Genomic DNA, 14,239 nt, shown 5'->3' with positions numbered 1-14,239 from the left:
CTTTCCTCTCTCTCTCCAAATAGTCCAATATTGAAACGAAGTCCTGATATCACCAAATCACCACTTACAAAGTCAGAGCAACTTCTGAGAATAGATGACCATGACTTCAGCATGAGGCCAGGTTTTGGAGGTATGACATGTAAACTTCTGTTGATGTTCTCTTTTCCTCTCTGTGTTTTCTTAAAAACACCTCTTAGTGATTTTTTTTAATTAAAAGAAGGCTATAGGAATAGCCAATATCTACAGGTAAAGGTATTCCCTTGCTTTCACCCTGAAGTTTAGCTTTCATGCACTCCCCTCAGGAGTGGCACGGCCTACTTTGCCACCTGAGGCAAAACAGGAAGGTGTCATTCCGCATCACCAAAGCCTCCCTTACCTGGGTCATGTGGCAGCGTCCATGTGGCAGCGGCAATGATGGTGGGTTCTGGCAAGATCACACGGAGCGCACAGATCTTGTGAGATCTCTTCGGAAGCCAGTGCCCCTGCTTCTTCTCTGCCAGCGGGGAAGAAAGCATGATGGGCAGGCCACCTCTTGGCATTCTGCCACCTGAGGTGCTGCCTCAGCCAACCTCATGAGCAGGCCGGCCCTGACTACCCTCACAGAGTCACTGTGCATTTAGTTAACACCAGGACAGGCAGAAATATTTTAAGTGCAGCTTCCTCTCTTGCTGCACCCTGACACTGAGAAGAGCTGTGCACGTTGAATTCCTGCCTGCCATTAAGCTGTTAAAGCAGGGGTGGAGAACCTGTGGCTGTCCATATGTTGTCAGGTTACAGTTCCCATCACTCCCTGCTTCATTGACCATACTAGTTGGGGATGATGGGAATTGGAGTCCAATAGCACCTGGAGTACCACAGGCTCCTCCCCCTTGTGTTAAGGATGAAACCAGATGGCCACAGAGGCTGGGGTGTGTGTGTGTGTGTGTGTGTGTGTGACAAGCAGCTGATGTGGCTTGTTTGCTTGAGTGAAGTGATTGTATTTTGATAAAACTCAAGTAATATTTTATTTAAGAGAACGAATCAGTGCCCTCCCCTGCTAATCCCAGATGTGGGAGGAAAAGGGTATTTTGAGGGCAATAGGGAAGAGTATGTTCTGTGGCGCTTTTTCTTATTTCAGTATTGAAGAGCTCAGTTCTGGTTTTTAAAACGGGTTCAGACGCCTGACTGAAATTAAGCCACAAATATGTCTGTGACCCTATTTAGCTCAATAAACGTTCCTGTTGTGCTAAAGTGCCTTCAGTTTGGCTCTGTCATAGTCCTCATATAAGAACATAAGAACTGCCCTTTGCTTGAGGGTTATTATGGATGGTGGTTTAAATGTGACGTTTATTTGGCATTGCTGGCTAGTTCGTCTCTCTTAACTGATGGGCAGCTGCCTTTTTGAAAAGCTTAGGAACAAGGAGCTTTTGTTTCTGCAGCGTATCTCTTGCAAGCTTATTGGCCTATCTGAATTGCCGGAGAATATTTTTTAAGTACAATGTTATGTACAGATAAGTACAATTCCCTCATAAACTTAAATTATAAGTCTTAGGACCCCTCCAGACTGGTATTTTTATTGTGGATGTTCTGTGGCACATGTTGGATTACATCTACTTTCTTTGTGTGTTCTTTCCCCAATGCTATTTTATTATTGCTGTCTGAAAGAGCCACAGCGCAGCAGAAACAGGACAGCCCCCTACCCCACAATAACATTTGTTATAGGAACACCAGGAAGTTGCAGGATAAGCATTTATTTGAAATGAAGTCCAGAAACGTGACTGGCAAAATACACTTTGACTGGAGGAGTGTTTGAGGAATAGAGCAGACTATACTGAGTATACAAAAACAGAATCCTGAGAATACAAAAAATTAGGCATGCCTGTCCTAAAAATGGACATGCCTTCTGTTAGTAATAAAATTCATGGCATTAAGCTGAACCTTGCTGCCTGGTTGGGTCATATTTCTCTGCAGATGGCAGTGAAATCCCAATACTTTATTTCACAGCAACTGTGTGTGTACAACATGCACATTCATTTATTTTAGAAGTGAGGAACCTCAGGCCTTGGGGCCAAATGCAGCCTGTAAGGCTTACCTATCTGGCCTTTGGGAGTTGCCTGAGGCCCCACTCCCTCCTCAGGGCCTACTTATCACCATCCCTGCTTCATACCCTTCTTGAGTGTTTTTGCCTGGCTGGAATGTGCCTTTGAAGACTAAAAATGCCTCTTGGCTGCCTGGATGAAGAATTCAGAGGGGCATGTGGGTGTTTGCAGAAACTAGCCTACTGTACAAGAGTAAAATTTACATTTCTTGCTCCCCCCACTTTTGTCTCCAGCTCTGCTCACCACCACCATGTGGCCCCTTGAATGTTGCCCAGAAGGGAATAAAACCATCAAATTGAAAATGGTTCCCCAGCCCTAATATAATATGTAATCAACTAATGCACCATTTTGCTGACCTGACCTTTTCACTACAGAAAGAATATTTTAGATTGTTCCAGGTTAATGTTTTACTTCTTGCATTGTGGTTGCGTGCTATACAAAATCCAAGCTTTTAGGATTAGGAAAACATGCTTTCTTATGCCCCACCAGATTAAAGAATGTTGTAATTTATCTACCCTTTCCTGGCTGACAGATGGTCATTCAAATCCAAACTACTATTTTACCCCTTGATGAGGGAAGCGTGTTACTAAGCTCAATATGCACAATACAAGTTCAATTAGTTGTAAAAGGTTGGGTTTTTTTGGTTATTGTTTTTTGTCCAGCACTGTTCATGAACAACCTTTATGCTTTTAGCAAATCTCATGCTCTGTAATTGCATTATTAACTCATGTAGGAGGATTTGTGTATGCATTTTACTAAGATAATCTTTGCTGAAATTGAAATTATAATATTTATCTCCTAAGTATAAAAAGTGGAAAGTGGTACACCTATTTGGCTGAGTTCAAACAAGTGTGTCTGCAACATCATGATGGTCTGACTGTACAAAGTGTCAAATGTCTCAAACCATGTTTTCGTATTCTCCTTGCTTCTCCTTGAACATGGAACTTATTGATGGAGGCAGACAGGTGGTTATGGCACTTGGGGAAGGGCTGTAGCTCAATGCTAGAGCATCTGCTTAGGATGCAGAAGGTTCCATGTGCAATCTCGGCCATCTCCAGGTAGAGCTGGGAGAGATTTTTTGTCTAACATCCTGGAGAGCCACAGCTATGTAGAACAGTGTTTCCCAACCAGTGTGCTCCAGATGTTTTGGGACTACAACTCCCATCATTCCTGACCACTGGTCTTGCTAGCTAGGGATGATGGGAGTTGTAGTCCCAAAACATCTGGAGGCACACTGGTTGGGAAACACTGATGTAGACAATACTGTACTGAGATAGATGGACCATCAGTCTGACTTGGTATAAGGCAGCTTCCTATGTTCCTAATTGAGAGCTACGGTAAGTAATGAACCTGCACGTGTGAATCGGCCATAAGTGTTTTGCGTATATATCAATGTTATCATTTTTGATGTCCTGGCTCTTTAGATATGAGTCTGCCCATGGGGACCCCCAGTGCTTCTTACTTTGTGAGTAGGGGTGGCACATTCAATCTTCATCCTCTCTTGCTGGAGGAGTAAACAATAAGCCTCCTGTGTGTTGCTTTCACTGCGAGAATCAGGCTCCCCCACCTCTGTAATTAGTTAAGGAAAAACACAATGCATAGTACTTGCTCCATATTAAACCAGCCTTTGCCAACCTGGGACGCAGGTGGCACTGTGGGTTAAACCACAGAGCCTAGGGTTTGCCGATCAGAAGGTTGGCGGTTCGAATCCCCGTGACGGTCCCAGCTTCTGCCAACCTAACAGTTCGAAAGCACGTCAAAGTGCAAGTAGATAAATAGGTACCACTACAGTGGGAAGGTAAACAGCATTTCCGTGTGCTGCTCTGGTTCGCCAGAAGTGGCTTTGTCATGCTGGCCACATGACCTGGAAGCTGTACGCCAGCTCCCTCGGCCAAAAATGTGAGATGAGCACCGCAACCTCAATGTTGGTCACAACTGGACTGGTCAGGGGTCCCTTTACCTTTGCCTTGCCAATCTGGTACTCTTCCAATGTTTTTGACTACATATCCCATCAGCCCCAGCCAGCATTGCAGTGTAGTCGAAAACATCTGAAGGCGTCCAGTCTGTGAAGGCATCTAGTTTACCTGGGAACCAGCCCAGAGGTGCAAATGGCCTGTGATCTCACCTAGCAACTGTGTGCTTCTCTTTAATGTTAATGTTTCATTGTTAGAAGGTTCACCTCAGCCCTAAGTTACTTATTGGCAGCTAATGACAAATAACCTACTGCTGTGCGGTAACTGCCTGTGTCCTTAGACAGGCAGCCAGCAACCCATTTTGCATGCTTGCCTTCTTTGTGAGAGCCCTACTGCAAACTACTTCTTCATATGTGCTCTTTTAAAAACATATAAACATTTCTGATGCGTTGCATGCTGTGTTTCTTATAGGCCCTGCCATTCCAGTCGGAGTAGATGTACAAGTTGAAAGCTTGGACAGTATTTCAGAGGTTGACATGGTAAGTGTCATGCCCATGTTTGGATGGTTGTTCTTTCTGAACAAGAGGTTTTATGGAATAGGCTACTCTGAAAAACAGACATGACGCCAGGAGTGGGAAAACAGATTACTGAGTGGGAAACACTTAGGCTGCATGCGCACCACACATTTTAACCACATTGTTTCCTCCAAAGAATCCGGGTAACAGACCTACAATTCCCAGCACTCTTAACAAACTGTAGTTCCCAGGATTCTTGGGGGAGGGAGCACCATGACTATTAGATTGGTTTAAGAATGCTTTAAATGTATGGTTTGGGTGTGACCTAAGACATGGATTTGCACATTAGTTTCAAATCCAGTCCGATATTCCAATGGCAAAAAGGTATTTAATACAGCACTTTAACTATGGAACTGGGGCAGCCGAACACTTGTAGGATGTGTTTGCCATTCTACCTGAATCTTACAATTGCAGTGTAAAATTTATTTCCTTTATTATATTGGACTAAGAAATATTTATGGATTAAAAAATAGTAATGTGAATTAATTTTCCCCTGTCTCAATTTCTGCCTTATACTAGGACTTCACCATGACACTTTACCTTAGACATTACTGGAAAGATGAAAGGCTATCATTTCCAAGTACCAACAACCAAAGCATGACCTTTGATGGCAGACTAGTGAAAAAGATCTGGGTACCGGATATGTTCTTTGTGCATTCCAAACGATCCTTTATCCACGACACCACCACAGATAACGTCATGCTCCGGGTCCAGCCAGATGGGAAGGTGCTTTACAGCTTGAGGTAAAGTGAAATCCACAAAAATGCTTGGCTGAACTTCTGGAAGCATGCTGACTTCATCTCTTGTACGGCTGTGTGCATGAATTCTCGGTGGGTGTAACCCAGATCAAAAGGTATCACAAGTTTGTGCCACTAACATTATCCAAGTTCAGAATAACAGATGACTTAGTGTACATGGAGAGTCATCTGGTGGACGGAGCCATTGTCAGCTTCAGATTTGAACAATGCTCTCAGTGGACCCTCTCCTTTGCCATGGCCATCACTGCCCATTCCCTTGCATGTTCCTCTGGGCCCACTCTTTACCACTGCCCAGAATGAGATGCTGCTGTTCCTTCTCTTTTGCGTTTGTCACTGCTTGCAGACTTAGCAATAGCAATAGCAACAGCAACAGCAAGGAGGAGAAGCAGGGCAAGGGTGCTCCAGAGCTCAGAAGTGGACCTTACGCTGGGCTGTCAGGGGTTAGATTCACTAGAGAAGATAAGTAAGCATAATATTTGTTATCAGTCAATTTCACAGCTTGTAACAAAAGTCAAGGGTGGCAAAGGTCTCCTGACAGTGTTGTCTGGGTGTTGTCCTGCTTTGGAGATTCACGTGGGCCAAGTTTGGTTTGTGTAAGATCACCCTTTTTTGCTCCTAAGTCAGCAGGGTTACCTCCCAACACAAATCCAGCTCACTTCTTTTCAGTGCATGCCAAGCCTGTTAATTCAGAAGTAAGACCCCATGAGTGATTTATTTCCTCATCAGCGCAGTCACACAGCCTACCCTGTGCATGTTGAATGAGACGTACTTCCATTGAATCCTTGGGACAACTAGGCAGAAGTGCCAGCTTCTCCAGATAATTGAGGGGGCCCGATGCAACGTCTTGATGTCACACACATCGTACAATGTCCTGACATCGCACATAGGGCCCTCTGAATATTGAGGGAGGCCCCACCCTCTCAAAAAAAGATGGGGTCCCCATAGTGCCTTGGCCCCCAGGAGCCGGCGCCCCTGCTCCTAGGTATGTGTGCAAATGGGTTACAGCCTTAGGGAGTTAGCCTAGTTGAATGCAACAGAATTATGGTACTTCTCCATATGCAAAGAATTGTACTGCCTTGAAATATGTACTGTAAAAGCGTTACGAACTAGGCATGCATCTAACATGCGTTATTCCTGCTTCGTGTTTGCTTTTTAAAATATGTCGCTTTTTAACCATGTAAAAGGAAGACATTTTAAATATGCTTATTCTGTTTCCTAGGGTTACTGTAACAGCTATGTGTAACATGGATTTTAGTCGCTTTCCCCTTGACACACAAACGTGTTCACTGGAAATTGAAAGCTGTAAGTAAACAGGATCTCTGCAGAAGGCCCAATGCTGATGCCTCACATTTTGTTTCAAAATAGGGGTTGTGTGCTTTTATTCTGGGAGGGTGTTCCTGTGCTTTCCATAGCTGTGTGCTGGAGAAATTATGCAATCTCAGCATGAGTGCTGTGTGCACATAATTGGTATTGCTGCCCTAAGAAGAGTGAGCACAGCTCACAATGAATTGTCCCACAATTCTTTTTTTGCTCACAAAGACATAGGAACAAACACCCTGCTTCTTCTCTGTGGCTACTTTAATTTTAGTAAAGGCGTCTTGCAAAGGGAGATAGAATACAAACTCCCTCCTCTACTGGCCCCGCTAGTCATGGGCCTTGCAGGTCTGTGACTGGACTGTGTGATGAGGAGCCTAAAAGAATAATTATGTGTTTTTTTAAATGTTGCGGAAAAGCCTACAGCTTATACTCCAGCAAACAATCTAAAGATAGTACACTGTCCCTTGTTTTATCATCTCTTGTTGTGGCTAATTACTGGGATCGTAAAGCACCATGCAAAAAAGTAGTAAGTAAAATTATTAATGTAAAAATTTGTAAAGTAACAGCTGGCCACCTTTTGCTTCCACTTGCTTAAAAAAGAAATGGATATTTACAGAGGTGAAACTGTGAATTGCGGAGAGGCAGAGGCAATACATGTCCTCCACCGCCCAACATTGACATTAAAGACTCTGCTCTCAGGTCCTTTCCTTATTCTCATATATGTCAACAGCAGCTATTCACTTAAATGAGACTAAAAGTAAGCAAGAGCTCATATTAAACAGAAAATAAAACCCTGTCACTGGAATATATGGTGTATATCTGTTGACAGTAAGATAGCGTTCGGTACACAACTTAAGCCACAGTGCCAACTGGCTTCATTACAGTAAATGAGTTAATATTTCCTCCCTCTCTAGACGCTTACACTGAAGATGATCTCATGCTGTACTGGAAGAATGGCAATGACTCCCTGAAAACAGATGAGAGGATATCGCTATCCCAGTTCCTCATACAAGAGTTTCACACTACCACCAAACTTGCCTTTTATAGTAGCACAGGCGAGTGAATTTTGACAATAAATCCTGGATAAGGCTCAATTATTGTTGATTTTTATAGAAATAGGTTTGATCTCTACTTGGAGAAACTGTCTTTGGACTTGCCAGAGAGGCTGCTGTGGCATCATGTCACACGTTGTCTTCCCTACAAAGGCTTGGCAGCTGATGCCGGATTGTGCTCCTGAACCCCAAATTTGGGTTTGTGCACAATGCTGTAACCAATATATTTGGTACTGGGTTTGTTCAGAGAGCTTTTTATTAGCAAGGTGATAATCTCATCCTGTAGCAACTGGTTTTAGAAAAGGCTATTTAGAAAGGAGTTGCCGTGCAGTAAAAGCTTCAAAGTACTATTGCTACTAAGTGATGATTTCCACCACCATGCAAACAACATGGTAGTCATCTTTGGGAACTGCTGTTTTGAAGTCTCTATTATTCAGGGGTATGTACATCTAAAGTGTGCAAAATGTTTGGATAGTTGTAGTTATATGAGGTCAGCACCCTTCATAAACTAGTTCCCAGGATTTTTTGGGAGAATGCAATGACTGTTAAAGTGGTACGAGATCACTTTAAATATACGGTGTGGATGTGGGCTTTTGTGATTGACTTCTACCTTCTCCGTCTCCTGCAGGCTGGTACAACCGCCTCTACATCAACTTCACTTTACGCCGGCATATCTTCTTCTTCTTACTCCAGACCTATTTCCCTGCCACTCTGATGGTCATGCTGTCCTGGGTGTCCTTTTGGATAGACCGCAGAGCTGTGCCTGCAAGAGTTCCCTTAGGTAAATGAACCAAACCTCGCTGTGTCTGACCTGCTCTTTTAATAGCAATGCCAATCCAGGAGGGTCTGTCTGAACAGCTGGTGACGTTGCAGTGTCCGAGACTGTTTCTCACTCCCTTCTCCTTTTTGTTGGGGGAGTCTTAGCTGGCCATGGGGGTCTGTGGCAGGTGGAGGCCTGGATGCACTGTAGAAATAGTGGAGGCCTAGCAGGTGGAGGCCTGGATGGCACTGTAGAAATAGGCTAAGTGTTGCTTATTTATTAGTCACTTTTCTGAGCTAAATGCTCAGAAAGCAACATAAGATAGAGAAATAATATCAGTAATACATCTTGCAGAGTACAGTATGAAGCATCGAGTGGAAAATTGTATTTTAACATTTCAGTGGCTCCATCAGTAGGCATAGCTGTGATTATCTTCTCTGGATTATTATTATTTATTAAATTTGTATTTGGTTCTCCTAGTTCCCTCTTCCCTTCCCAATTCATTGCTTCTGATGTTACCGTTGTACTCTTTTCTAGCCTACACAGAGTCCAATGAATTCATGCCAGTTAGGAAATAGGCAGGGGTTTATGGTGTGTATCTTGAGAGAGTTTTACTAGTGTATATTTGCAGCATTGCATGTGACATCATAGACTCCAAAGGAGATGGTATCAGCTCCTGGACCTTTTGCTCTTTCTCTCACAAGTCTTTAGCCAATGGCACAGGGCCAGTGCAAAGCAGGATTCTGTCAAAGCCCAAGCAAGGAAAAAATTTTTGCTGGTGTAAATGATGAGAAAAGTCTTCATTCACAGTGGTAGGATATAAAGTGGTCACTGCGCTCACACTTTCAGCAGTGATTAAACTGCATATGCACAGCTATTTGGTTATGACCAATATTAATTGATTGGTAACGAATACAGGGTTGTGGCGCCTGGCTAAGGGGTAATTATGCACTACGACTTCAGATTGTCACATTTTGTGGTCATCTGCCTATTTACCTTCTAGGTGTGCATCACCACTATTTCGATCCGTAACTTAAATATGTAGGAATGTCCTGTCCTTTGGATAATTATTTATACTTTTCAAATGGAATGCCGAAGTGGCACGGAATGTAATCATAGCTTAGATTTAAAATGTGTGAAACAAACTGGAAACAGTCAGATTTATCCATCCTTCCTTAAAAGAGACTGAATAATTTACAGCACAATCTGCAGAGAACTGAGTCTAAGTTAAATGAGGCCTCTAGGCAATTGTGCTTTGGATTCCTGGTCTGCACTGCAATCCTACCCAGAAGTAAACCTCAGCTTTTTCAGTGCAGCTTACACCCTAGTAAATATGTTTAGGACTGCAGTCTTGGTCTAAATCTGTGTCCAAGGGCTGTAACATTAGCCCACAGGTCACCCATGCATCAGCTCATGCAATTCAGCACACAATCTGCACCAGGCCGCAACCAGAGAAAGGTGACAGGATGGAAGATGCCAGCACACAATTCAAAGAAGGTAGAGCAGCCCACCTCAAGCTAGCATTTCATTTCTTAGTGAAACACTTGGCCCTCTGTTTAGGGTAAACAAAGCCAACTTGTCACCAAAGTGACATCTCCAAACGGATTATTGTATGTCTCCAGGGATCACGACAGTGCTGACCATGTCTACCATCATCACGGGCGTCAATGCCTCCATGCCTCGGGTTTCCTACATCAAAGCTGTGGACATTTACCTCTGGGTCAGTTTTGTGTTCGTCTTCCTTTCGGTGTTAGAGTACGCAGCAGTAAACTACTTGACTACAGTGCAAGAGCGAAAGGAACGGAAGCTGCGAGACAAGGTACATCTAACGTCATTTGGTGCCGTGCAGATAAGATGGCTGTGTACGGTGTTTTTTTTTCTAGAAAAATAGGTGCTGGTACTCAGCATGAAGTTATTACAGTAAGTGCCACATGTTTTAACAACAAAAAAAGAGGTGTTGGTACTGTGTACCCTTGAGTACCCCCTGGTACACTGGCTGTGTAGATTCTAAAGATGAATCAAACACACACACACACTGGGGGGTCTATCAGTAAAACTGTGTTCTACCCAAGGGTATGTTCAAACCAGTTTTTGTTTTTTTACACTGGTTGGATCTACACATGCAACATAATGAGATGCCTGAATACTACTTACTTTTTTAAAAAAGGTAGAAATGGTGCAGCTCACTCTGCCACCTCTGAACGCTTCCATGTTAAAAGCAGCCTGCTAGATTAGGTTAATAGCCAGCATCCTGTTATCACATTGGCCAACGAGATGCCTATGGAAAGCCCCAAAACAGGACCTGACTGCAACAGCACTCTCCCCACTAGTGATTACCAGCAACTGGCATTCAGAGGCACGTTGCCTCTGACAGTGGAAGTGGAACATAGCCATCGTGGCTGGTAGCCGTTTATAGAATTTGTCTAATCTTCTTTTCAACTCATTCAATTTGGTGGGCTCCCACTAGTTTTCAATTCATTTCCTAGCATGGAAATCACATTTTTCACAGCTGTCTTGGCACAGTGATGAACACTGCACTCACTATAGGAAGGATAGTCTGGAAAAACCATCAGTTTCTTAACATGAATTTTAATGCTCATGCAATACAAGGACACTATCTCATATTGGACATAATGAGCTTGAATGTGGCTTGGTTCCATGGTGCCCTCTATTAATAGAAAAGCACTTGCAAAAGTGTGGAGGTGCCTCCAATTTCCACCTTTTTCTCGGCTGCATTAGAGTATAGGGTGGTATATAAATTCATAATAATAATAATAATAATAATAATAATAATAATAATAATAATAATAGAGGGTCCCATTCTGTGAGCATACATCTGCTCACCATTTGGAAGAGCCAACTCAAAATCTAGTATGGTGTATTTTCACAAATTTACTTTTATATCAGCTATCCTGGCTACTAATCATGCAGAAAATCATAGCCAGATAAGAGAAACTGTGGTCAGATGAGTCGAGTCCTCGCCCATGGATTTGTGACAGCTTAAGGCTGCATTATTGCTGCACTCCAATATGTCAACTGCCGGTTTTGCCCCTTCTTCAGACCTTCTACCCTATATAGCCAGGCATTAAGATTATTCCTTCTTTCCTCTACAGCTTCCTTGCACTTGTACACTACCTCAGTCAAGGCAACTGATGGGTATGGATAGCAGCTATAGTGACGGGGAGGTAAATGAACTGGGACAGTATGTGTCTGAAAATGGAGATAAACAAGACCGAATGATGGTTCAGCTGGCACTTGGCTCAGAAAGGAATTCAAGCAGGAGGAAAAACCAGAGATACAGCAGCATGAGGATTGATACACATGCCATTGACAAGTATTCCAGAATAATATTTCCAGGGGCATACATTTTATTTAACCTGATATACTGGTCCATTTTTTCATAGTTATTTCTTTAGCCAGTTTCCATGTGGGTGGGACATGTGTTAACTGTATGAAATTAATGTCCATCAAGAAAATGTGACAATAGAGACTGTTCAATACTCCTGTTACATGAAATTCACACAATGCACTCTCCAATTTATTATACTGAGACCTAAGTGGAAATCTCTGCTGAACTGCCAGTTATACCAGGCCTCAAAACAAAAAAAAGTGGGGAGAGGGAGGAATGAAAATTTGCAAAGCAACAAATGCTTTTATTTCAAAAGACAGTATGTGATAGGCATTTGTTAAAGTACAGAATATTGTAACAGTGTCGCTATGATGGGAAGAGGAATTTCAGAGCACATCTGTGTTCCAATTACAGAAACGATGGACCATGTTAATATTTTTGTTTCAGTTTGTAAATATATACAATATTGTAAAATTATCTATTTAAGTGTAAATTGCAATTCTAAACAGTGTACTGTACACTTTTACTATCAAGACTCCTCTCAAGTAAAAACATCTACTTTTTTGGCTTACAGGCGTGTGTGTTATTGCTAATCAGTCACTTGTTGATGTCACCCTCTAAGGAAAGTCAGGGACCCACAAGGTTCTTACACCTTTTTCCTTATCAGGATGCCCAATGTTATATTAGGAGTAACATTGATTGAAGCCATTGATTTCATTAACCAAGCAGGGCCAACATGCTCAGAGGGCTCATGACATACTGTGACACCAACTCCCTCAAAATCAATTTCGCCAAAACCAAAATTCTTACCTTTGGCACGAAAACTCGGAAGTCATTCTGGAATTTTGAGGGCCACCCCATTGAATATTGTTCAGCATTCAAATATTTGGGTATCACCTTTCAGCAGGGGCTTAGCTGGTCAGCTCACCTAAATATGACCATCCTGGCCGCCCGCAGAACTATCAAAGCCTTGGAGAAATTCTTCTATGCAAAAGGCGGCCAGCTGGTTCCACCAATTAGAAAAGCATTTATCAGCAAAGTCATCCCGATGTTACTATATGGGGTGGAAATTTGGGAGTGGAATTTAAAAATTCTACAACGGCTGGAGATTCTACAAACATTGATTGAACTCACTCACTTATTGAACATTTACCCAAACTGAATATCCTGGGTGAGACCCAATGTTAATTAGTTTAGAAGCAGTGAAATTAATGGATTAACTAAATTAAAGCTGTTGATTTCAATGGGTCTACTGCCATTGGATATCACGCCCTACAAGAGGTTCCACAGGAATTTTCACAGAGCATTACCAGGGATGTTGCCTGTGCCTCTCTCATAATGAGGCATGTTGACATGGAAAACAGTTTCTAAAGCAGGAATGCAATTTAAACCATTGTGTTTAAAAAGTAACATTTGATAATACTCTTAATTATTAAGCAATCGAAATTAGTCTGCTAAGAGAGATCATATGCAGGATCACAGCTTAACAAGCAGAATCACAGAGGTCTTTTTAAAATTTCCATGGCCTATGGAATTCTTCCAGTTTAAGTATATAGTCTAACAGATTTTAGTTCAGAAATGTTAGAAAACTTTACTGTGTCTCCAAGAAAGGATTATCTCTAGGCACCTTTATACCATTTTTATAAAAACTATGTTAAGAGAACACAATACAGTGTTTCTGCACATCTCAGGTGCTCAACAGGTTCACTGTTATAAACAAGCTTGTGCTCAAGATTGAAATTGATTTGAATACATTACAAGCTCTAGGTGGCTTTTGCTGGAATGAAGATCTCACTATAAAAGCACAAGGCAAGATTGAAAATGGTTGGCGACACATCTCAAGTGGTCAATACATTGCAGAACTCAGGACTGAGCAGGTAAGATTTTCAATTTGACCTTTAAACTTCATTTGTCAAAATGGCTAAGGCAGACAAGCTTGAAGGCATGACTACACAAGAGGAAAGCTTAACTTCTTCAAGCTCATCTAGGTAACTAAAAAGCGCCGGAATTTCTCTGTGACATTTTAAAGGTCAAAAAAGCAGCATGCATTTATTAGTTTAGCAACATACCCAGAAAGCTTCACTGAGCTAAATTAATGGAAACACATAATTGCTATCATCATCATCATCATCGCAGACCTCATTGCCCTTGGGAAATGAATGCATCATAGTCGCAGAAGCAGCCCAAGCAGAGGGTGGCAGTGGCGGATGCAGCAACAGCAGTGGGACCAGCGGCATCTCCACAGCCGCCTCAGCTTCTTCAGGCACGCCACTATCCTTTCGGTCGGCTCACTTTGCCAAGTGTGGAACCGGGAGGGGGCATGAAGCAAACTTTGCCAGCGCCCCTTTAGCCTAACTTCTAGCTTGCACACACTCAACTTTGAACCCTGTCTTTGTCTTTCTAACTACCCATTTGTTATCTGGCACAGAGCCCCTCC

At 42.6% G+C, this 14,239-nt stretch overlaps 1 protein-coding gene across 1 annotated transcript in view; it reads left to right on the top strand.

The window, feature by feature from the left end:
- Positions 1-12,221, top strand: part of GABRR1 (gamma-aminobutyric acid type A receptor subunit rho1) — a 30,954-nt gene extending 18,733 nt beyond the window's left edge. Inside the window, exons 3-10 of the mRNA XM_035109407.1 lie at positions 24-130; positions 4,463-4,530; positions 5,086-5,309; positions 6,544-6,626; positions 7,556-7,696; positions 8,322-8,474; positions 10,076-10,272; positions 11,567-12,221. Of these exons, the coding sequence (XP_034965298.1) occupies positions 24-130; positions 4,463-4,530; positions 5,086-5,309; positions 6,544-6,626; positions 7,556-7,696; positions 8,322-8,474; positions 10,076-10,272; positions 11,567-11,857 (1,264 nt within the window). The 3' untranslated portion in view covers positions 11,858-12,221. The remainder of the gene's footprint in view (positions 1-23; positions 131-4,462; positions 4,531-5,085; positions 5,310-6,543; positions 6,627-7,555; positions 7,697-8,321; positions 8,475-10,075; positions 10,273-11,566) is intronic.
- Positions 12,222-14,239: the final 2,018 nt, after the last annotated feature.

The sequence above is a fragment of the Zootoca vivipara genome, chromosome 3 (genome assembly GCF_963506605.1).
Source record: "Zootoca vivipara chromosome 3, rZooViv1.1, whole genome shotgun sequence".
Taxonomy (NCBI): Eukaryota; Metazoa; Chordata; class Lepidosauria; order Squamata; family Lacertidae; genus Zootoca; species Zootoca vivipara.
Note: the sequence above shows the minus strand (reverse complement) of the source record. Positions and strands in the feature narration are given on the sequence as shown.